The 26,059-nt window shown below is 38.5% G+C and overlaps 1 protein-coding gene across 1 annotated transcript; it reads right to left on the bottom strand.

Annotated features, from left to right (window-relative positions):
* Window positions 1-219: 219 nt before the first annotated feature.
* Window positions 220-26,059, bottom strand: LOC132983664 (sialic acid-binding Ig-like lectin 10). Its single transcript, XM_061050085.1, has 9 exons — window positions 25,891-26,059; window positions 25,205-25,277; window positions 24,449-24,781; window positions 24,001-24,312; window positions 21,269-21,532; window positions 19,887-20,192; window positions 16,736-16,808; window positions 15,417-15,510; window positions 220-1,282 (listed from the first exon to the last, which is right to left on the bottom strand). The coding sequence occupies exons 2-9, from the start codon at window positions 25,248-25,250 to the stop codon at window positions 878-880; spliced, it is 1,833 nt and encodes a 610-aa protein (XP_060906068.1). The 5' UTR covers window positions 25,251-25,277; window positions 25,891-26,059; the 3' UTR covers window positions 220-877.

Here is a 26,059-nt window from a genome sequence, read left to right as displayed (position 1 = left end):
ATTATCTGTTCTTCTGAGGTTAAGTTGAGTGTCTTGCCTTTTTAGCTGTGAGATTTATTTAAAGAACGAGTTAATATATATAATATGCACATGGTCTGCAGATGGATGGAAAATGTATAAATATGGTGTATCAACTACCGCTAAATCCCTGTGCAGAGTCTCAGTGAAAAGTAGGCAGCATTTAAGTTGTACCTGCTGTACAAATAGGAAGACATTACAGACTTTTATGATATATTTTCATAGAATTTTTGCTGAGTTTCACACAGAAAGAGCTCATAAAGTGTTGCTGTTCAATTGTGTATCGTTTCGTTGTTTCAAACACTGCTTCGTCTTTTCTCCGTTCCCTCCACCCCGTCTGCTCTCATGCAGTGATCAGCTGGTGGCTGTGTGTGACAACAATCAGTAGCTTCACTAGATAACGTTACAGCCTGCTGTAGTCTGTTGCTGTAAACTGAGCCAAACTATGATAGCGAGTAGGCCTGCGTGACATGACTAAAAGTGTTATCACGATAAAAAATGTCATATCAGTCGATATCGATAATTGTCGATCATTATTTCTTTCAAATTTAAAGGCTGATTTTGGCTCCTGAGTTAAAGTTGAAAAAACAAGGTGGTTAATTATGGTTTAATTATTCAGAACATGACAAACTATAATGAAATATTTCACCATTATAAGCACAGTGCACGTAGCGCTCAAGGAACATTAGTGCTCCCCACTTCCCAGTGGTTGGTGGTGTAATTACATGATTAAATCTATCAAACTTTTATCAAACATTTTTCATATTTATTGACAAAAATTACATCGCAATAATTATCATTTAGTTTTATCGCCCAGGCCCAGTCCGCACTGAACTGTAATCTATGTCTGCATCTCACTCTAGTCTCTAAATTTAACCTGGGCATATTCACATTCAGAGTCCTTTTTCATATTTCTAGGCTTCACTTCGTCGTATAGATTTAACATCTCTACTGCATTGCTCACAAAGTTCAATCCTCCCTCCAAGCGTTTCTCCTCCAGATAGGAGCGACGTGACTGATTTGTGTCCCCAGAGCTTCCTCCCTCCTTCTCGCCTTTGCTCCTCCAAGTCACACTAGTGTAAATCACATCTTTGCTTTCCTCGTTTTTCTTCTCTGAACTTGTACTGGCATCTTCTGTGTTGTTTCGGCTTGAGCTTTGTAAGTTGGTGCTGATTGGCTCAGAGATAGTTGCAGGTTGGGTGACACCTGGTTTCTTCAGCTCAGTGGTGTTAGCATAAATGCCCTCATTTGTTTTGTTGGGTTCCTACAATCAAAAGGAAATGTTGGTTGTAAGGTTATTCTGCTTATTTAAGTGACAGTGACAAGTAGAAAACTGCTGGATTCCAAGATAAAATACCTCATTTCCTTCTCCACTTGGTAGATGTTGGTTCATAGCAACTGTGCTGGCGTTACCTGACCCCTGACTCTTAAGCAGGTTGTGTTGAGTCCTCTGAGCCCTGAAAAAAACAGCATAGTATAAACCTACAAGAATATACTGAAAATATCTTTGTTTTTCCCTAGTCTAAAGTTGAGAAAAAACTCAGGGAACAGTCCATATTTAGTTATTTTAACACTGTTAACAGATCACAGGATCACATCGTCTGTAGGAAAAAAGTTGTCTAAATGTTGTGCTGAGTGTGGCGAGCATTTGCAGTACTAGCACTGCCAGCCTCCTTGCAGGTTTACTTCCACATGTCTGTGCTTTTTACGCATTGCTCTGGTCAAGATGCGCCACTTTAACACGAGACAGCCTACATACAACTTTTACTCCATTTTCTAGATCAAAATACAGTCAAACCTCTTTGCGCTATGACATGCCACTTGTCTACTATGCTGGTTTACATCTAGGTAGTGGAGCATTAGTGCCCGCCTATAGCTTTGGCCGGTGGCGGGCAGCATTTCAGCATCAACATTCTTATGTGTGCATGTGCAACGGTCACAGTACAGGACATACTCTGTCAAGTAGAGGAAATATTCATGATTACTTCATGCCATAACTTTTTTGTTGCAACATACTAGAGCAAAACTCGTAGGTTTTCCACTCGGACTTCGCTACACCTGCCTGCAAACAAAGGGCTTATTGAGAAGCTGCAAACTGTATCACAGCACACCAATCAGTAAAGAACAGTAAAACACCACATAATGAACCACCTGTGGGCATCCTCTCTTCAGAGTAAGGTTATCAACATTTTTTTTCATAATTTGATACTTTCGACCTGTTTTAAAACAATACTCTTCCAAATCTCCTTTATTCTAATGATTGATAGTACTCAAAAGTACACAAAGCTTTAAATAACTACATATCTTCAGTCATATTTAATCCCAAAGTTGCTTTGAGCAAAAAAGAGAGTAAGAGATCAGCAGTACATCTGAAATTCACATGTCAGCAAATACTGATGTTTCTCCAGTCCTTTAAGTGTCTCATAAAGCTGCATAGTCATGCTTATGTCTCACAAACAGACGCACAGCAGAGGACACTATAAATAACACAAATATATTGGCAACATTTTCGATCCACAACATTTGACTGAAATTGTGGGCCTCAATTGAAAAATATTAATTACCTGGATAAGACTTGGTCTGCTCATAATACCAAAAAATATTAAACATTTCAAAGATTTTAAATTGAAGACCAGAGGAACACCATATAGAATCTGTATCTTCACTCAAATAAAGAATATAAAATTCCAAGTTGGAGGTTTTTAAACATTTTGCATAGTGGTATTCTGTACGGTTTGGTTTGATTTGCTGTTACCCTACCTGATAACAAAGAGTAGAGCACATACTAGCACTAGGAAGACGACAATGGTGGCGATGAAGATAGGCAAAATCACTGAAACATACAAAGGACAATACGGGATTATGGTTCAAGCTCTTATTCAGACGAGATTATTATTTTAATAAATTCGGACATAACGTATTAATTATTCATTTTTGTAAGTTGTTAAATCAGGACATATTAAAGCTTTCAAGAGGAATTCACCTTCACTACTTACCCATTCATAAAGCTTTCTTGGCAATACTTCGTAATTATGAGAACAAATTGTGAAATGTGCCACTTACCAATAAAAGTTATACTCAGTTCAGAGACAAACCTTGACTTTCTGCAGATGTTGGAAGGCTGTAGAAAATAAATCGCTGAGCAACAGATCCCAGAGAGTTTGAACTGCGACAAAGCACAGTGAAGTGATCCTTCCATTGGGCTTGACTCATGGTGATGAGGCTCACACCTGTACCATTTCGATGCTCATAACTGACTGCAAACTCTTCTGAGTGATTGACAGCTAACCCATCCAAACTCCATTGTAAAGTGGGAGGAGGAATTCCTGTAGACTCACAGGAACAGTTGACCTGGTTAGCAGTTTTGGTGCAATCAGATGAGGACATGATCTGTGGAGCATCTGTAATGGATGTAGGGAAGAGAGACAAGTAGAGAGTCAAGTAAAGTCATGCTGTATCAAATTTGCAAAAGTAAAAGATAAGGCTTATGGCTGTAAAAAAAAAAAAAAAAAAAGTTGACCAGCTGTGAATGTCCAAGTGAATGAGGCAAAGAAAATTCTAGTTCCTCCATGTCAATCGGTTATCATTCTAGGCCTGTGTCCACAGAGGGCGCTTTTAACGCTGGCAGCACCTATTTTCAATACAAAACCAATGTAGTTCAGTGTTTTCAGCACTCAGCGTCATATGTTTCTTGAGGCCGCATTCACTCAGCTCTCAGTTGAAAACAATTCCACTTATGGAACAGCACTACGCTCTTCTATGTCACATCTCCATAACCGACTCATGGCGTTTTATCCCAGCCAATAAAATCGCACATGAGATCCATGTGCGATTTTAAAGGAGCTGCGCGTGCAACTATACGACGGAGGATTAGGGCCAAAAAAAAAATCAAATTAAATTTATGAGATCAAAGTCGTAAATTTACGAGAATAAAGTCGTAAATTTACGAGATTAAAGTCGTAAATTTACGAGAATAAACTTGTAAATTTACGAGTTTAATCTCGTAAATTAACGACTTCGAGACCAGCCTGCGTGAAAATGATGAAAGAAGAGCTCTTAAAGTCTTTAAAGAATAAAAGAATAAAGTCGTTATTTTAGTCTATATCCGAAGAGCAGCAGCATCCTGTTCTCAAATGACAAACATGGAGCATCTTGTCCTACAGGTTTCACTAATAAGGAAATAGTAGTGATGGGAAAAGCAGTTCTTTTCAGTGTACTGAATCAGTAGAATCAGTTCAGTAAAGTGATTCGTTCAAAAGATTTGTTCACCGAATCGTTCAGTACTTCTCACGTCTGTGAATCAGAATTTAACAAGCTGAAACACGGCCGAACTTTTAGTTCTGCTCGCGATCGTACTGAGAACAGCCGGTGGTGAATAATAAACCAATGAGCTGAGAATTTAGTTGGATAAAGTTACAGTTTGCAAACTGAAAGCTGCTAAAACAATCACATTTATTTTCCCCGACCGTTCTGTTCAGTACGTTCAGTACACGTTCAGTTCGTTCACTGAACGAGAGCTCCGCCCTTCCTCTCAGTTCGTTCAGTGATTCATGTCGGAGCTCCCGTTCAGTTTGTTCACTGAACGAACTGAACGAGAGCTCCGCCTCCGAGTCACTCTCTTCCTCTCAGCACGTTCAGTGAACGAAACACTGACTGAACTTGAACGAGCGAGACTGCGAGTCACCAGCCTCAGTCACACACACACACACACACACACACACACACACACACACACACACACACACTGTACTGACTGAGGAGAGGAGGGAGGGCGGGCTTTGAGCGACTCTTACGGTCTAGAGAGAGAGACACGAGACGGGAGAGAGGAGAGCGCAACTGAAGTTGAGAAATGAACGACTCTTTTCAGTAAGTGATTCAGTTCAGTTCGTTCACCCAGATGATTCGTTCGTTTTGAATGAATCGTTCACCAACTACACATCACTAGGAAATAGGCAACTTCCTTGTGTAGTCAGTAAAAACAGTTCAAGAGAAGTTTTCACTTCAACTTGAAGTCCTTGTTTATCTGTAAAATGATGTATGAACAGGACACAAACTGTCTCTGCAGATGAGACACTTTAACAAGGCAGACCGATAACAGACACAAATAGTTGTGTTGGGGCTTTACTTATGCAGATATGAAACTACACATGCTTTTGGCACATCATCATCACCACATTGTCTTTAAAATATCAGCACCCTGAAAAGATACTGCAAGAAACTGTGGCTTTTCCGAAGAAAGAACCACACTGACTTAGAGGAAGTTGTCTGCAGAGGAAAATACTTTAAAGGCTTTATATGCAATTTTTTGATCCAGCAGATGTCGCCCTTGAGCACCAGCATGAAACCAAAACAACTTGCGGTGCATTGTTGTGTTAGCATGCTAATGCTAGCGATCTTTATTATGCTTGTATCTTCACACTGCATTTAAATTTACCCAAAATGAGCGTGATCTAGAAATGCAGTTAAGCAGTGAGCACAGTATGTCATTCTTCTTTTCTCTAGTCCCTCAATTAAACAACTTTTAAACGCAGAGGGGAGGAGTCAGCCGTCGTCCTGGCGATGTAAACAAACTGAAGATAGGACTCGGAAAACTCGGAAAGCATCACAGACATTGGGACTCTGGTGTTACACCCATTGTAGACATTCATTACTCAGAGTTATTTTCAGAGGATATACTTCATTTCTTTTACATTTAAGTGTGAAAAATCGCATATAAAGCCTTTAAGAGTTCTACCTTCATCATTTTGTGCAGGCTGATCTCGAACTCGTAAATTTACGAGAATATTCACCACTTACCCATTCATAAAGCTTTCTTGTTAATACTTAGTAATTATGAGAACAAATTGTGAAATGTGCCACTTACCAATAAGTTATACTCAGTTTAGACACAAACCTTGACTTTCTGCAGATGTTGGAAGGCTGTAGAAAATAAATCGCTGAGAAGCAGATCCCAGAGAGTTTACGCTGCGACAAAGCACAGTGAAGTGATCCTTCCATTGGGCTTGACTCATGGTGATGAAGCTCACGCCTGTACCATTTCGATGCTCATAGCTGACTGCAAACTCTTCTGAGTGATTGACAGCTAACCCATCCAAACTCCATTGTAAAGTGGGAGGAGGATTTCCCGTAGACTCACAGGAACAGTTGACCTGGTTTGCAGTTTTGGTGCAATTAGATGAGGACATGATCTGTGGAGCATCTGTAATGGATGTAGGGAAGGGAGACAAGTAGAGAGTCAAGTAAAGCCATGCTGTATCAAATTTGCAAAAGTAAAAGATAAGGCTTATGCCTCTAAAAAAAAGTTGACCAGCTGTGAGTGTCCAAGTGAATGAGGCAAAGAAAATTCTAGTTCCTCCATGTCAATCGGTTGTCATTTTGGGCTTGTGTCCACAGAGGGCGCTTTTAACACTGGCAGCGCCTATTTTCAATACAAAACCAATGTAGTTCAGTGTTTTCAGCACTCAGTGTCATACCTTTCTTGAGTCTACATTCACTCAGCTCTCAGTTGAAAACAATTCCACTTATGGAACAGCACTACGCTCTTCTATGTCACATCTCCATCACCGACCTATGGCGTTTTATCCCAGCCAATAAAATTGCGCCCGCACGTGAGATCCATGCGCGAATTTAAAGGAGCTGTGTGTGCAACTCAAACAGCCACGCACGCATATTATTTTTGCGAGCACAATGCACAGCATTCTCGCGCAGAATTTATCTGCTTGCGCGAGCAATATTGTAACCTGCAAGGAGAAAACCATGCTTTGAGCACGAGCAAAATCTCACCGAGTGCCTAACTACCGTGCTCTCTCCTGCTCGCTGCCAAGGGGATTTTTCTTTTCGCACTCAAAGCATGGTTTTGTCCTCGCAGGATACAATATTACTCGCGCAAGCAATTTTATTTGAATAATTGTAATTTTACTTGATATGCACATTCTTACTAAGCAGACCTTTTTGGGGGTAAAGTTAACATTTGCTCATCTCTAATTTAATTATAGAACCTCATATATAACACAGTGTTTCCCCTACCATTCAGGTCGTTCAGGGTGGATTACCCAAAGTGATCTCCCACCACCCTAAAAGAAAGGCACTAAATACTTTATCTATGTAAATTATCCATCCATCCATTATCTATAACGCTTTCCTCCCTTTATTTACAACAAAGGAAATCCTCTACAAACGTTTTTATGGATATGAAGTTTCCAATCAAAGGAAATTCAAGTTAAACAAAGAGATTTTCATACATTTTGAAAAATGTAACTGATGAATGACACCTACAATGTACATCTATTTGTCTTGTGTTTGATTGAAAACTTCCCAGTTCATTTTCAGCCTTGCAGAAAAACGGGCCTCTCTTTCTAGAAACTTTGATGTTTAAAACACTTCCAGTCCCCATGAAAGTCTCCTGGCCTCCATCAGCTCTGTACCAGGTGTAGTTCTTTACAGCTGGGTTGGCATTAGCACTGCAAGTTACTGTCACATTTGTGTCTTCTTGCACTGGACCAGAGGGACTGACTGACACTGTGGTCCCTTTGGGTGAATCTGAAAAAATAAAGTTGTACTTTTTTGAATATGTAGTTTATTTGTGATGAGGGATAGAGAAGAGTTAAGCCTTCATTCTGAACAAGCCCTGTTATACATCAATAGAAACAGCTAGTAGGACCAGTGTTGGTCTGTAACGTATCACTAGTAACGCGTTACAGTAATAACATTACTTTTACAAGTAATGAGAAGTGTAACGAATTACTAATGAATTCCAGTAATAACATTACAGTTACCCACACAAAAAATAACTTGTTACTACATTACTGTTGTTGTTATTACCCCACTTCAGATTTATGCAACAAACCCCAGATTCATTTCATTGCGCACCTCAGACAAGTAGGAAGGTAGCGAGCTTCATGGTTGCCAGATATGCGGATTTGGGCTTTTTTTTAGTTGCCGCCGAGGGTTGTTCTTTTTGGCCATTGGGCTTGTTTTGTCATTTGTTGTCACACATACCTGGCAACCCTGGCTAGCTTGAAAGATGGAAGCATACATGTATTCAGCGGCTGGAAATATTCCCATTACTTAAGTTTTGTCGACAGGAAAGATGACAAGAACATCATTGTCAGATGTAAATTGTGTCCCAGTACCAGGACTCTTTATATTGCAAAAAACAGGACTTCAAAACTCCTTAAGCACTTACAACATCTGACGACAACACAACAACGTGAAGCTTGTGTAAATAAACTCCACCAATGAGCTGCGGAGGATAGCTGTAGCCCTACAATGTCTACAAATCAAACAATACTGGATTTTAATCGAGGACAGCTAAAAGCGAAAAAGAACTAATGAATGTTGTGGCTTATTACGAAAAGTAATATAACAAGTAGTGTAACATATTACTGATGGCAGGGAGTAATAAGTAAAGTAATTAAATTACTTAAAGAGTGATGAGTAATATATTCCTTTTTTTCAATAACGAGCCCAACACTGAGTAGGACTATAACGGTATGTGTACTCGTGCAGAGCCGTCACGGTTTGGTCTTCACGGTTCAGTGCATTCATTTTTTTTATTAATAAAATGTAAAGTTATAAAGACAATGCACATTCATAACATTTCTGTAATGCACAAGTTTAGCCATCATAGACAGCAGCGATATGTAAAACAGACTAAAGTGGGACAACAAAATTGTAAATCTAGAAGCACATATGAAACACTTAAAAGAGAGATGTGCATTAAAACAGGACAGTAATACTGTTCTCCTGGTAAAACAAATAAGATACCTAAAAGCAGGACATCAAAGCAGGAGACGTAGGCCTACATGAGACAGCATACCAATTAGAGGTGGGGGAAAATAGATACAGCATAGAATCACAATATTCTGCTAGCAATATTATATCAATTTATAGCTGCCAAGTATCAATATTTTCTTTTTATTAATAGCAAATATGTTTTTTTTTTTTTAAATTGCTGAAGGGGTTGCACAATTCATTTTGAGCAAGTTGCATTGGTAAAAATGACTGCAGTTGTTCAGTCATCCGTACATGTTTGTATTCAGTAAAGTTTAATCAGACTGAAACACCATCAGTTCAGATTGTGAGGTGCATGCAGCCTTTTTCTTTTATCACAGTGTTGGTCAGTCTGTGGGCTCGACTCCCGTTGTGTAAAAATGAACAGACAGAAGTGAGACGAAAAGACTGAGAATTTTTCCTTATTTGACAAAACAGTTCTTGGTTTAGTTTAATTTTGTGTACATAATATGCAGTTAAAAAAATGAAATTCAATATATTATATCACAATTCTCAGCCTGTCGCAAAATGTTTAAAATCGCAATAATATCGTATTGTGACTCAAGCATCGTTATAATATCGTATCGAAGGGCCTCTGGTGATTCCCACCTCCAATAACAATGTAGACCTATGACGTCTACAGTACAGTGTTGCTTCCTCAGCGGATAAACAGTTGGTGGAAATATGAAAATATAAACTTCACTATGTTTGTCACCATCTTAATTAGTTTTTGAAATGGGAGATTAAAGTCCAGTGTTACATTCATTTATAATCAGATACAACTGTGACCTTTAACCCTGTGATGAAAACACTGAGTGTGACATGATCTGTTGACCTCTTACAGTAGGATGTCTGTCCTAATAGCATTCATTTATTAGATCATTTATGTAGAGGCTAAATAACAAACCCTGTTCATACAATGAATACATCTACAATCAAACATCTGAGTGGAGAGATAAAAAGGTTATCACACATGGCAGTATGCACACCCAAGGTGACGGCCATGCTCGTAACTGTTTGCTAAATGATTACAAAAAAAAAACATAGAAGAAGAAGCATGTATTTTATGTAATCAATTTAATCACAAGACACACATACTCACACGTAATGTCAGCTGTTAAACTGATGTTCACAGATGACTCAGTGCTGCCATCTTGTTTTCTGTAGACAGCAGTACAGGAGATTTCCTGTCCGTGATGGAGGTGTGATGCGTTGAAGTTCAGCACAGAGATCTTGACTTTAGTTTTGTCCTGATTCTCCTGCAGGGTCTCCTGACCTTCACCCAGGCCGGGGCTCCATGTCAGATTTGGAGGAAGAGACAGACAGGGAGCTGGAGCAGAGCACGTCAAACTCACTGAGGTTCCCTCCTTCACCTTCAGTGTGGGCGGAGTCAGAGTCGGTCTGGGTGGATCATCTGTTCAGAAGGTTCATAAACATGTATAAACAGTTATTTCTCTCTACTATCAAAGGTTTGATTTATTTTCATTTGAAGTAATCAACGATAAGGTCAGAGAACTACTACATGACTGAACTGTTAATTAGTTTCATTTGAAACCTACCTTCGACTGAAATTTTCACGTCATGAAAATAGTATTTCAGAATGTCACATTCCAATCTAAAATAATACTCTTTGTTGTTTTGCATGTCATCCAGGGTTGTGGTGCAGTCTTTTTTTGTTAGGTCACCGATCAATTGTCCTTTGATTATACTCTGTTGTGGATTACTGCTATCAAACACAACAAGTCTGCTATCAGATTCTTTCCATAATGCTTTACATGTGTTATCTAAGTTGACATTATGTTGATCATCTACGTCAAAGGAGCAGGGGATTGTCACACAGGATCCCTTCAGAACCTCTATAGTATTTGGTATAATGATCTCAAACTGTCCACACAGGGCACCTGAAACACAAGAAACAAATCCTTATTACAATTATACATTTACAATAGAATCCTTATTCATATTGAGTTCATAATGTCTATATTACTAAAATCAGCAATGTTCATTGCGTGTCTCTCTGTTAAATAAACAAACAAAAGATAAAGTCATGATATATTTTATTGATGGCTCTATTTCTAAAAATCTTATCAGTATGCTTTCAATGATAAAATAGTCTTCACATAAAACTCAGAGGATTCATCATTTTCACACAGCTTTTTTACATTAAAGTTGTGAATTTAACACCAAATCTCTACATTATGATATCAAGAAAGCAGAACATATTAGTAGCTAATTTCTTTGACAAATATAAGTGAGCATCTCACCTTGCAGCAGACAGCCAATGAGGAGGAGAGTCAGAGCTGCAGCCATCTTTGTGTTTCAGAAGAGGCAGAAAGTCTGGAGAGAATACATGTAGATTTACAGTTTAGTTTATTTCGCTCCAAATAAACTTAGATTTCATTTTGAGGCTGTTGTTGAATGTGATCTTTGCAGAAGTTGCAGATGGAGAAATATCTTGAAATGTTTAAATCTTCATCAATGTGGAAAAGGTTGGATCCAGAGTTTAGTTAACTAAATTGATCCCAACAAAAATAAAAGACTTCAAGGTGTGCAGCTTCTCATTTTAAGGTTTAAATTGAAATCTTTCTGCATTTCATTCAATTCAAGTAAAGATGCTCATTATTAAAACGTAGATGATGAAATTATTATAAAATAAAAAAACAAGAAGTTTGACTGCCTGCCTCAAGGAAAAGAGACAAAAGAGAAAAACTTTTTTTTTTCTTGAGTTCATTTTGTGTACAACCTCTTTAAGGAATTTATTTGATCAGCAATAATGCCCAGAAGAAAAACTGCATGAGAGCTTTAAAATGTTCAAAACTTGATCAAAGTGAAAGTTTTTTTCTTTCCCCTGTAACAAAGTTTGTTTGATCAACTTCAGAAAAAATTAACTTATTAAAAAGTAACCTTTATGATAATAAACATGTTGATTTGTTATATCTCCTGAAAAAGGTATTTAAAAGTTATATAAAAGTTTTATAAACTCACGTTTTTGTCAGGTAGTTTTAAGCAGAGAGGTGAAGGATGTTTAGAGAAGTGAAGTTCCTCATCATTTGGCCACCTTCATAAACAGCATTGAAAATTTGACTTGAATTTAGGAAGTCAAAAAAAAAAGGAACTTTCATGTTCACATTGAATGTTCAGCACTTTTTACATATAGTTTTCACAGAGTGCCACATCATTCCTCACCGTTCATTAATGTATTGAGTAAAGTTGTGAGTAATTACGTAAATGTGAGTGTGAGTGTGTGAACAAGTATGTGAATAAGTGTGTGTGCCAATGAATACGATTGAATGAGTGTGAGAGTCTGAGTGAATCAGTGAGTGAATAAGTGTGAGTCTGAGTAAATCAGTGAGTGAATGAGTGTGAGTCTGAGTGAATCAGTGAGTGAATAAGTGTGTGAGCCAATGAACATGATTGAATGAGTGTGAGTCTGAGTGAAGCAGTGAGAGAATGAGTGAGAGTCTGAGTGAATCAGTGAGTGAATGAGTGTGAGAGTCTGAGTGAATCAGTGAATGAATGAGTGTGAGTCTGAGTAAATCAGTGAGTGAATGAGTGTGAGTCTGAGTGAATCAGTGAGTGAATAAGTGTGTGAGCCAATGAACATGATTGAATGAGTGTGAGTCTGAGTGAAGCAGTGAGAGAATGAGTGAGAGTCTGAGTGAATCAGTGAGTGAATGAGTGTGAGTCTGAGTGAATCAGTGAATGAATGAGTGTGAGTCTGAGTGAATCAGTGAGTGAATGAGTGTGAGAGTCTGAGTGAATCAGTGAATGAATGAGTGTGAGTCTGAGTGAATCAGTGAGTGAATGAGTGTGAGAGTCTGAGTGAATCAGTGAGTGAATGAGTATGAGTCTGAGTGAATCAGTGAGTGTGAGTCTGAGTGAATCAGCGAGTGAATGAGTGTGAGTCTGAGTGAATCAGTGAGTGAATGAGTGTGAGTCTGAGTGAATCAGTGAGTGAATGAGTGTGAGAGTCTGAGTGAATCAGTGAGTGAATGAGTGTGAGTCTGAGTGAATCAGTGAGTGTGAGTCTGAGTGAATCAGTGAGTGAATGAGTGTGAGTCTGAGTGAATCAGTGAGTGAATGAGTGTGAGTCTGAGTGAATCAGTGAGGGAATGAGTGTGATTTTGTGAGTGAGTAAGTGAACAAGCGAGTAAGGGGCGCATACTGTTCTTAAGATTGCCCCACCTTCCCCAATCCCTCGCTGGCCGGCACGGCCTGCACTCACACTGCTCCAGGACAAACCGGGTCTGGGCACGGTTACCTCTTGTACATGACGTCGTAATACAGCACATGCATGGTTTTATGTTATTATGAAGCGTGCTCAGTTTACAAATAGACAAACTCTAGAACATTTTTTAAAAAGGGACGCGAAGTTGAGTCCGTGCCTGCACATCGGAGAACACGGAGAACTTGACCGCTACTTTGAGGCTTATTTTGAGTCATTTGAATCAGATACAGCCAGAACACTCCAGATTTCTCCATAAAAAAGCCTGTCAGCGTTATGTTCCTGCGTATTTAGGCATGGTCCAGATTGCCAGTGTAAGTGTGTGTCTGAATGAATGTGGGAGTGATTACGTGAGTGAATGAACGAGTGAGAGAATTAGGGCTACCTTTCTCTTTCTTTTCTCGTATACTCCTGTAGAAGTTCTGTGTTGTTGTAAATCTTCTGTCTTTGTTTCTCCACCCTAGCTTTCGATGCAGCCTTCTTAGGATTACTTTCATTTGCTCTTCATAAGGAATGTAAGTTAACATAAATCCATATAAAAATTCATTATCATGCCAATATGGCATTAAATTAAAAAAAAATAGTATATCAATAAAGTTTATTACCACAATACGCCTCTACATTACATGGTAGTAAAAGCTATTCATTACGGTTATGAATGACATTTAGCTAAACTAGCAGGACTACCAGGAATTACTTTTTTTAACTTGATTCAAGAGAAGTCCTTCTTTCTTGGTTTTTATGTAATAATAATAATACATTACAAACATTATTGTTATAGCACCTTTAAAAATAGATGTTTACAAAGTGCTTTGAATGACAAAGCAAAGGCAGGAAATCAGGAGAATAACATGATGAACTTCAACAGTCAGGTGACAGAGACATAGAAACAGCAAAATCCCCCTAAACGTGAAGAGAAACTTGTTAGGCTGTACAATGATATGAAGTCTCAATATCTGTAGTAAATAGGCAACTTCCAAACGTACAGCCTCTCCTAATCAGCCCCTTTTTTAAATTATAAATTATTTTCCCATTTGAACTTTTTGTCTTTGTTATTATCAGTTCTTCTGATGTTAAGTTGAGTTTCTTTGCCTTTTGGCTGTCTGATTTATATACAGTACTGTGCAAAAGTTTTAGGCAGGTGTGAAAAAATGCTGTAAAATAAGAATGCTTTCACAAATAGGAGTAATTATTTTTGATCAATTAACAAAAAGCATTTTGTGAATGAACAGAAGAAACATCTAAATCAAATCAATATTTGGCGTGACCACCCTTTGCCTTCACAACAGCATCAATGCTTGTAGATACACTTGCACACAGTTTTTGAAATATCTCGGCAGGTGGGTTGTTCATGCAATCTCAGACACACTCGATAATGTTGAGATCAGGACTCTGTGCAGGCCATACCATCACTCCCAGGACTCCTTGTTCTTCTTTACGCTGAAGATCGCCCTTAATGACATTGGCTGTATGTTTTGGGTCATTGTCCTGCTACAGAATAGATTTGGCACCAATCAGACGCTTCCCTGATGGTATTACACTGATGGTATTACATGATAGATAAGTATCTGCTTGTATTTCTCAGCATTGAGGACACCATTAATTCTGACCAAATCCCCAACTCCATTTGCAGAGATGCCCAAACTTGAAAGGAACCTCCACCATGCTTCACTAATGCCTGCAGACACTTGTTATCTAACGCTCCAGCTTAAAAAACATCAATTTAAAATCATCAATCAAGTTTGGTGTGGTAAGAAATCAAAGATTTTATTTTTAGGCCATATCACCCAGCCCTAGTTTCAACATTTATTTTGAAAGAAAATATACATTCAAGAGACCACAGCATTCTTAAAAGTTCTAAAACCAGCAATAGAACTGTAATCTAATTATGCATCACACTCTAGTCTCTAAATTTAACCTGGGCATATTCACATTCGGAGTCCTTCTTCACATTTCTAGGCTTCACTTCATTGTATAGATTTACACTCTCTACTGCATTGCTCGCAACATTTCTGCCCAATTCTCCATCTAAGCGCTTCTCCTCCAGATAGGAGCGACCTGACTGATTTGTGTCCCCAGAGCTTCCTCCCACCTTCTCCCCTTTGCTCCTCCAAGTCACACTAGTGTAAATCACATCTTTGCTTTCCTCGTTTTTCTTCTCTGAACTTGTACTGGCATCTTCTGTGTTGTTTCGGCTTGAGCTTTGTAAGTTGGTGCTGATTGGCTCAGAGATAGTTGCAGGTTGGGTAACACCTGGTTTCTTCAGCTGAGTGGTGTTAGCATAAATGCCCTCATTTGTTTTGTTGGGTTCCTACAATCAAAAGGAAATGTCGGTTGTAAGGTTATTCTGCTTATTTAAGTGACACTAAGTAGAAAACTGCTGGATTCCAAGACAAAGTACCTCTTCTCCACTTGGTAGATGTTGGCTCATAGCAACTGTGCTGGCGTTACCTGACCCCTGACTCTTAAGCAGGTTGTGTTGAGTCCTCTGAGCCCTGAAAAAAACAGTATAGTTTTAAACTTACAAGAATATACTGAAAATATCTTTGTTTTTCCCCCTGCTAGTTTAAAGTTGAGAAAGAACTCAGAAAACCAAATTGAGTTGTTTTAACATGGCTCACAGCTCTCGAAACACAGGATCACATCGTCTGCTGGAAAAAAGTTGTCTAAATGTTGTGCTGAGTGTGGCGAGCATTAGCAGTACTAGCACTGCCAGCCTTTGGTCCTCCTTGCAGGTTTACTTCCACATGCCTGTGCTTTTTACGCTTTGCTCTGGTCAAGATATGCCACTTTAACACGAGACAGCCTACATACAACTTTTACTCCATTTTCTAGATCAAAATACAGTCAAACCTCTTTGCGCTATGACATGCCACTTGTCTACTATGCTGCCCGCCTATAGCTTTGGCCGGTGGCGGGCAGCATTTCAGCATCAACATTCTTATGTGTGCATGTGCAACGGTCACAGTACAGGACATACTCTGTCAAGTAGAGGAAATATTCATGATTACTTCATGCCATAACTTTTTTGTTGCAACATACTGGAGCAAAACTCGTAGGTTTTCCACTCGGACTTCGCTACACCTGCCTGCAAACAAAGGGCTTATTGAGAAGCTGCAAACTGTATCACAGCACACCAATCAGTAAAGAACAGTTTTCATAATTTGATACTTTCGACCTGTTTTAAAACAATACTCTTCCAAATCTCCTTTATTCTAATGATTGATAGTACTCAAAAGTACACAAAGCTTTAAATAACTACATATCTTCAGTCATATTTAATCCCAAAGTTGCTTTGAGCAAAAAAGAGAGTAAGAGATCAGCAGTACATCTGAAATTTACATCAGGAAATACTGATGTTTCTCCAGTCCTTTAAGTGTCTCATAAAGCTGCATAGTCATGCTTATGTCTCACAAACAGATGCACAGCAGAGGACACTATAAATAACACAAATATATTGGCAACATTTTCGATCCACAACATTTGACTGAAATTGTGGGCCTCAATTGAAAAATATTAATTACCTGGATAAGACTTGGTCTGCTCATAATACCAAAAAATATTAAACATTTCAAAGATTTTAAATTGAAGACCAGAGGAACACCATATAGAATCTGTATCTTCACTCAAATAAAGAATATAAAATTCCAAGTTGGAGGTTTTTAAACATTTTGCATAGTGGTATTCTGTACGGTTTGGTTTGATTTGCTGTTACCCTACCTGATAACAAAGAGTAGAGCACATACTAGCACTAGGAAGACGACAATGGTGGCGATGAAGATAGGCAAAATCACTGAAACATACAAAGGACAATACGGGATTATGGTTCAAGCTCTTATTCAGACGAGATTATTATTTTAATAAATTCGGACATAACGTATTAATTATTCATTTTTGTAAGTTGTTAAATCAGGACATATTAAAGCTTTCAAGAGGAATTCACCTTCACTACTTACCCATTCATAAAGCTTTCTTGGCAATACTTAGTAATTATGAGAACAAATTGTGAAATGTGCCACTTACCAATAAAAGTTATACTCAGTTCAGAGACAAACCTTGACTTTCTGCAGATGGTGGAAGGCTGTAGAAAATAAATCGCTGAGAAGCAGATCCCAGAGAGTTTGAGCTGCGACAAAGCACAGTGAAGTGATCCTTCCATTGGGCTTGACTCATGGTGATGAAGCTCACACCTGTACCATAACTGACTGCAAACTCTTCTGAGTGATTGACAGCTAACCCATCCAAACTCCATTGTAAAGTGGGAGGAGGATTTCCCGTAGACTCACAGGAACAGTTGACCTGGTTAGCAGTTTTGGTGCAATCAGATGAGGACATGATCTGTGGAGCATCTGTAATGGATGTAGGGAAGAGAGACAAGTAGAGAGTCAAGTAAAGCCATGCTGTATCAAATTTGCAAAAGTAAAAGATAAGGCTTATGGCTGTAAAAAAAAAAAAAAGAAAAGTTGACCAGCTGTGAGTGTCCAAGTGAATGAGGCAAAGAAAATTCTAGTTCCTCCATGTCAATCGGTTATCATTCTAGGCCTGTGTCCACAGAGGGCGCTTTTAACGCTGGTAGCGCCTATTTTCAATATAAAACTAATGTAGTTCAGTGTTTTCAGCACTCAGCGTCATATGTTTCTTGAGGCCGCATTCACTCAGCTCTCAGTTGAAAACAATTCCACTTATGGAACAGCACTACGCTCTTCTATGTCACATCTCCATCACCGACTCATGGCGTTATATCCCAGCCAATAAAATCGCACATGAGATCCATGTGCGATTTTAAAGGAGCTGCGCGTGCAACTATACGACGGAGGATTAGGGCCAAAAAAAAAATCAAATTAAATTTATGAGATCAAAGTCATAAATTTACGAGAATAAAGTCGTAAATTTGCGAGATTAAAGTCGTAAATTTACGAGAATAAACTTGTAAATTTACGAGTTTAATCTTGTAAATTAACGACTTCGAGACCAGCCTGCGCGAAAATGATGAAAGAAGAACTCTTAAAGTCTTTAAAGAATAAAAGAATAAAGTCGTTATTTTAGTCTATATCAGAAGAGCAGCAGCATCCTGTTCTCAAATGACAAACATGGAGCATCTTGTCCTACAGGTTTCACTAATAAGGAAATAGTAGTGATGGGAAAAGCAGTTCTTTTCAGTGTACTGAATCAGTAGAATCAGTTCAGTAAAGTGATTCGTTCAAAAGATTTGTTCACCGAATCGTTCAGTACTTCTCACGTCTGTGAATCAGAATTTAACAAGCTGAAACACGGCCGAACTTTTAGTTCTGCTCGCGATCGTACTGAGAACAGCCGGTGGTGAATAATAAACCAATGAGCTGAGAATTTAGTTGGATAAAGTTACAGTTTGCAAACTGAAAGCTGCTAAAACAATCACATTTATTTTCCCCGACCGTTCTGTTCAGTACGTTCAGTACACGTTCAGTTCGTTCACTGAACGAGAGCTCCGCCCTTCCTCTCAGTTCGTTCAGTGATTCATGTCGGAGCTCCCGTTCAGTTTGTTCACTGAACGAACTGAACGAGAGCTCCGCCTCCGAGTCACTCTCTTCCTCTCAGCACGTTCAGTGAACGAAACACTGACTGAACTTGAACGAGCGAGACTGTGAGTCACCAGCCTCAGTCACACACACACACACACACACACACACACACACACACACACACACACACACACACACACACACACACACACACACACACACTGTACTGACTGAGGAGAGGAGGGAGGGCGGGCTTTGAGCGACTCTTACGGTCTAGAGAGAGAGACACGAGACGGGAGAGAGGAGAGCGCAACTGAAGTTGAGAAATGAACGACTCTTTTCAGTAAGTGATTCAGTTCAGTTCGTTCACCCAGATGATTCGTTCGTTTTGAATGAATCGTTCACGAACTACACATCACTAGGAAATAGGCAACTTCCTTGTGTAGTCAGTAAAAACAGTTCAAGAGAAGTTTTCACTTCAACTTGAAGTCCTTGTTTATCTGTAAAATGATGTATGAACAGGACACAAACTGTCTCTGCAGATGAGACACTTTAACAAGGCAGACCGATAACAGACACAAATAGTTGTGTTGGGGCTTTACTTATGCAGATATGAAACTACACATGCTTTTGGCACATCATCATCTTCACATTGTCTTTAAAATATCAGCACCCTGAAAAGATACTGCAAGAAACTGTGGCTTTTCCGAAGAAAGAACCACACTGACTTGGAGGAAGTTGTCTGCAGAGGAAAATACTTTAAAGGCTTTATATGCAATTTTTTGATCCAGCAGATGTCGCCCTTGAGCACCAGCATGAAACCAAAACAACTTGCGGTGCATTGTTGTGTTAGCATGCTAATGCTAGCGATCTTTATTATGCTTGTATCTTCACACTGCATTTAAATTTACCCAAAATGAGCGTGATCTAGAAATGCAGTTAAGCAGTGAGCACAGTATGTTATTCTTCTTTTCTCTAGTCCCTCAATTAAACAACTTTTAAACGCAGAGGGGAGGAGCCAGCCGTCGTCCTGGCGATGTAAACAAACTGAAGATAGGACTCGGAAAACTCGGAAAGCATCACAGACAGTGGGACTCTGGTGTTACACCCATTGTAGACATTCATTACTCAGAGTTATTTTCAGAGGATATACTTCATTTCTTTTACATTTAAGTGTGAAAAATCGCATATAAAGCCTTTAAGAGTTCTACCTTCATCATTTTGTGCAGGCTGATCTCGAACTCGTAAATTTACGAGAATATTCACCACTTACCCATTCATAAAGCTTTCTTGTTAATACTTAGTAATTATGAGAACAAATTGTGAAATGTGCCACTTACCAATAAGTTATACTCAGTTTAGACACAAACCTTGACTTTCTGCAGATGTTGGAAGGCTGTAGAAAATAAATCGCTGAGAAGCAGATCCCAGAGAGTTTGAGCTGCGACAAAGCACAGTGAAGTGATCCTTCCATTGGGCTTGACTCATGGTGATGAGGCTCACGCCTGTGCCATTTCGATGCTCATAACTGACTGCAAACTCTTCTGAGTGATTGACAGCTAACCCATCCAAACTCCATTGTAAAGTGGGAGGAGGATTTCCCGTAGACTCACAGGAACAGTTGACCTGGTTAGCAGTTTTGGTGCAATCAGATGAGGACATGATCTGTGGAGCATCTGTAATGGATGTAGGCAAGAGAGACAAGTAGAGAGTCAAGTAAAGCCATGCTGTATCAAATTTGCAAAAGTAAAAGATAAGGCTTATGCCTCTAAAAAAAAGTTGACCAGCTGTGAGTGTCCAAGTGAATGAGGCAAAGAAAATTCTAGTTCCTCCATGTCAATCGGTTGTCATTTTGGGCTTGTGTCCACAGAGGGCGCTTTTAACACTGGCAGCGCCTATTTTCAATACAAAACCAATGTAGTTCAGTGTTTTCAGCACTCAGTGTCATACCTTTCTTGAGTCTACATTCACTCAGCTCTCAGTTGAAAACAATTCCACTTATGGGACAGCACTACGCTCTTCTATGTCACATCTCCATCACCGACCTATGGCGTTTTATCCCAGCCAATAAAATTGCGCCCGCACGTGTTATCCATGCGCGAATTTAAAGGAGCTGTGTGTGCAACTCAAACAGCCACGCACACATATTATTTTTGCGAGCACAATGCACAGCATTCGCGCGCAGAATTTATCTGCTTGCGCGAGCAATATTGTAACCTGCAAGGAGAAAACCATGCTTTGAGCACGAGCAAAATCTCACCGAGTGCCTAACTACAGTGCTCTCTCCTGCTCGCTGCCAAGGGGATTTTTCTTTTCGCGCTCAAAGCATGGTTTTGTCCTCGCAGGATACAACATTACTCGCGCAAGCAATTTTATTTGAATAATTGTAATTTTACTTGATATGCACATTCTTACTAAGCAGACCTTTTTGGGGGTAAAGTTAACATTTGCTCATCTCTAATTTAATTATAGAACCTCATATATAACACAGTGTTTCCCCTACCATTCAGGTCGTTCAGGGTGGATTACCCAAAGTGATCTCCCACCACCCTAAAAGAAAGGCACTAAGAACTTCATCTATGTATATTATCCATCCATCCATTATCTATAACGCTTTTCTCCCTTTATTTACAACAAAGGTAATCCTCTACAAAAGTTTTTATGGATATGAAGTTTCCAATCAAAGGAAATTCAAGTTAAACAAAGAGATTTTCATACATTTTGAAAAATGTAACTGATGAATGACACCTACAATGTACATCTATTTGTCTTGTGCTTGATTGAAAACTTCCCAGTTCATTTTCAGCCTTGCAGAAAATTGGGGCTCTCTTTCTAGAAGCTTTGATGTTTAAAACACGTCCAGTCCCCATGAAAGTCTCCTGGCCTCCATCAGCTCTGTACCAGGTGTAGTTCTTTACAGCTGGGTTGGCATTAGCACTGCAAGTCAGTGTCACATTTTTGTCTTCTTGCACTGGACCAGAGGGACTGACTGACACTGTGGTCCCTTTGGGTGAATCTGAAAAAATAAAGTTGTATTTTTTGAATATGTAGTTTATTTGTGATGAGGGATAGAGAAGAGTTATGCCTTTATCCTGAACAAGCCCTGTTATACATCAATAGAAACAGCTAGTAGGACCAGTGTTGGTCTGTAACGTATCACTAGTAACGCGTTAGAGTAATAATATTACTTTTACAAGAGAAGTGTAACGAATTACTAATGAAATTCCAGTAATAATATTACAGTTACCCACACAAAAAATAACTTGTTACTACATTACTGTTGTTGTTATTACCCCACTTCAGATTTATGCAACAAACCCCAGATTAATTTTGTTGTGCACCTCAGACAAGTAGGAAGGTAGCGAGCTTCATGGTTGCCAGATATGCGGATTTGGGCTTTTTTTTAGTTGCCGCCGAGGGTTGTTCTTTTTGGCCATTGGGCTTGTTTTGTCATTTGTTGTCACACATACCTGGCAACCCTGGCTAGCTTGAAAGATGGAAGCATACATGTATTCAGCGGCTGGAAATATTCCCATTACTTAAATTTTGTCGACAGGAAAGATGACAAGAACATCATTGTCAGATGTAAATTGTGTCCCAGTACCAGGACTCTTTATATGGCAAAAAACAGGACTTCAAAACTCCTTAAGCACTTACAACATCTGACGACAGCACAACAACATGAAGCTTGCGTAAATAAACTCCACCAATGAGCTGCGGAGGATAGCTGTAGCCCTACAATGTCTACAAATCAAACAAGACTGGAGGACAGCTAAAAGCTAAAAGAACTAATGAAAGTTGTGGCTTATTACGAAAAGTAATATGACAAGTAGTGTAACATATTACTGATGGCAGGGAGTAATAAGTAAAGTAATTAAATTACTTAAAGAGTTATGAGTAATATATTCCTTTTTTTCAATAACGAGCCCAACACTGAGTAGGACTATAACGGTATGTGTACTCGTGCAGAGCCGTCACGGTTTGGTCTTCACGGTTCAGTGCATTCATTTTTATTAATAAAATTTAAAGTTATAAAGACAATGCACATTCATAACATTTCTGTAATGCACAAGTTTAGCCATCATAGACAGCAGCAATATGTAAAACAGACTAAAGTGGGACAACAAAATTGTAAATCTGGAAACACATATGAAACACTTAAAAGAGAGATGTGCATTAAAACAGGACAGTAATACTGTTCTCCTGGTAAAACAAATAAGATACCTAAAAGCAGGACATCAAAGCAGGAGACGTAGGCCTACATGAGACAGCATACCAATTAGAGGTGGGGGAAAATAGATACAGCATAGAATCACAATATTCTGCTAGCAATATTATATCAATTTATAGCTGCCAAGTATCAATATTTTCTTTTTATTAATAGCAAATATGTTTTTTATTTTTTTTTAAATTGCTGAAGGGGTTGCACAAATCATTTTGAGCAAGTTGCATTGTTAAAAATGACTGCAGTTGTTCAGTCATCCGTACATGTTTGTTTTCAGTAAAGTTTAATCAGACTGAAACACCATCAGTTCAGATTGTGAGGTGCATGCAGCCTTTTTCTTTTATCACAGTGTTGGTCAGTCTGTGGGCTCGACTCCCGTTGTGTAAAAATGAACAGACAGAAGTGAGACGAAAAGACTGAGAATTTTTCCTTATTTGACAAAACAGTTCTTGGTTTAGTTTAATTTTGTGTACATAATATGCAGTTAAAAAAATGAAATTCAATATATTATATCACAATTCTCAGCCTGTCGCAAAATGTTTAAAATCGCAATAATATCGTATCGTGACTCAAGCATCGTTATAATATCGTAGCTTGGGGCCTCTGGTGATTCCCACCTCTAATAACAATGTAGACCTATGACGTCTACAGTACAGTGTTGCTTCCTCAGCGGATAAACAGTTGGTTGAAATATGAAAATATAAACTTTACTATGTTTGTCACCATCTTAATTTGTTTTTGAAATGGGAGATTAAAGTCCAGTGTTACATTCATTTATAATCAGATACAACTGTGACCTTTAACCCTGTGATGAAAACACTGAGTGTGAAATGATCTGTTGACGTCTTTGTGAAAAACATGCAGATTGTTTTCTTTATGTTTAAGTATTGACAGGAGTTATTAAACCACTGTGTGACATTAGTCATCACTGCTGTTAGCTTACGTGCAGCTTGCTGGTTTGTTGTTGCATGTTCAAAAATGTTAGTATCATCAGCGTACATTAGGATGTCTGTCCTAATAGCATTAATTTATTAGATCATTTATGTAGAGGCTAAAAAACAAACCCTGTTCATACAATGAATACATCTACAATCAAACATCTGAGTGGAGAGAAAAGAAGGTTATCACACATGGCAGTATGCACAACCCAGGTGACGGCCATGCTCGTAACTATTTGCTAAATGATTACAAAACAACAAACAAAGAAGAAGAAGCATGTATTTTATGTAATCAATTTATCACAAGACACACATACTCACATGTAATGTCAGCTGTTAAACTGATGTTCACAGATGACTCAGTGCTGCCATCTTGTTTTCTGTAGACAGCAGTACAGGAGATTTCCTGTCCGTGATGGAGGTGTGATGCTTTGAAGTTCAGCACAGAGATCTTGACTTTAGTTTTGTTCTGATTCTCCTGCAGGGTCTCCTGACCTTCACCCAGGCCGGGGCTCCATGTCAGATTTGGAGGAAGAGACAGACAGGGAGCTGGAGCAGAGCAGTTCAAACTCACTGAGGTTCCCTCTTTCACCTTCAGTGTGGGCGGAGTCAGAGTCGGTCTAGGTGGATCATCTGTTCAGAAGATACATAAGCAGTTATTTCTCTCTACTATCAAAGGTTTGATTTATCTTTATTTTAAAGTAATGAATGATAAGGTCAGAGAACTACTACATGACTGAACTGTTAATACATTTAATTTGAAACCTACCTGTGACTGAAATTTTCACGCCATCAAAATTGAATTTCACACCGAAACAGTCCAATCTAAAAAGATACAGTTTGTTGTTTTGCATGTCATTCAGGGTTGTGGTGCAGTCTTTTTTTGTTAGGTTACCAATCAATTGTCCTTTCTGTTGTGGATTACTGCTATCAAACACAGCAGGTCCTGTAGTACTTTCTTTCCATAATGCTTTACATGTGTTATCTAACTTGACATTAAATTGATCCTTTACGTCAAAGGAGCAGGGGATTGTCACACAGGATCCCTTCAGAAACTCTATAGTCTTTGGTATAATGCTCCCAAACTTTCCACACAGGGCACCTGAAACACAAGAAACAAATCATTATTACAATTATACATGTACAATACAATCCTTATTCATATTGAGTTCATAATGTCTATATTACTAAAATCATTGACAGGGATAGAGGTTTCAAATGAGTCACAGCTAGAAACCTGACTGCATGGCATCTACTTTGTATTTATATGAAGCAATGTTCATTGCACGTGTCTCTGTTAAATAAACAAACAAATAAATAAATAAAGTCATGATACATTTTATTGTTGGCTCTGTTTCTAAAAACCTAAAATAATCTTCATGTAAAACTCAGAGGATTCATCATTTTCACACAGCTTTTTTACATTAAAGTTGTGAATTTAACACCAAATCTCTACATTATGATATCAAGAAAGCAGAACACATTAGTAGCTAATTTCTTTGACAAATATAAGTGAGCATCTCACCTTGCAGCAGACAGCCAATGAGGAGGAGAGTCAGAGCTGCAGCCATCTTTGTGTTTCAGAAGAGGCAGAAAGTCTGGAGAGAATACATGTAGATTTACAGTTTAGTGTACTTCGCTCGAAGTAAACTTAGATTTCATTTTGAGGCTGTTGTTGAATGTGATCTTTGTAGAAGTTGCAGATGGAGAAATATCTTGAAATGTTTAATGTGGAAAAGGTTGGATCCAGAGTTTAGTTAACTAAATTGATTCCAACAAAACTAAAAGACTTCAAGGTGTGCAGCTTCTCAGTTTAAGGTTTAAATTGAAATCTTTCTGCATTTCATTCAATTCATGTAAAGTATCTCATTATTAAAACGTAGAAGATGAAATGATAATAAAATAAAAAAACAGGAAGTTTGACTGCCTGCCTCAAGGAAAAGAGACAAATATTCTGTGTTTTTTCTTGAGTTCATTTTGTTTACAAGCTCTTTAAGGAAATTATTTGATCAGTAATAACGCCCAGAAGAAAAACTGCATGAGCGCTTTAAAATGTTCAAAACTTGATCAAAGTGAAAGTTTTTTTTTTCCCCTGTAACAAAGTTTCTTTGATCAACTTCAGAAAAAATGCACTTAAAAAGTAGACTTTATGATATTAAACATGTTGATTTGTTATATCTCCTGAAAAAGTATAAAGTTATATAAACTTACTTTTTAGTCAGGTCTTTTTGAGCAGAGAGGTGAAGGATGTTTAGAGAAGTGAAGTTCCTCATCATTTGGCCACCTTCATAAACAGCATTCAAAATTTGACTTGTAAATGAGGAAGTCAAAAAAATGCATGTTCACATTGGATGTTCAGTTCTTTTTATGTAAATAGTTT

Source organism: Labrus mixtus, chromosome 11 (assembly GCF_963584025.1).
Source record: "Labrus mixtus chromosome 11, fLabMix1.1, whole genome shotgun sequence".
NCBI lineage: Eukaryota > Metazoa > Chordata > Actinopteri > Labriformes > Labridae > Labrus > Labrus mixtus.
This window is presented reverse-complemented; position numbering and strand designations above follow the sequence as displayed.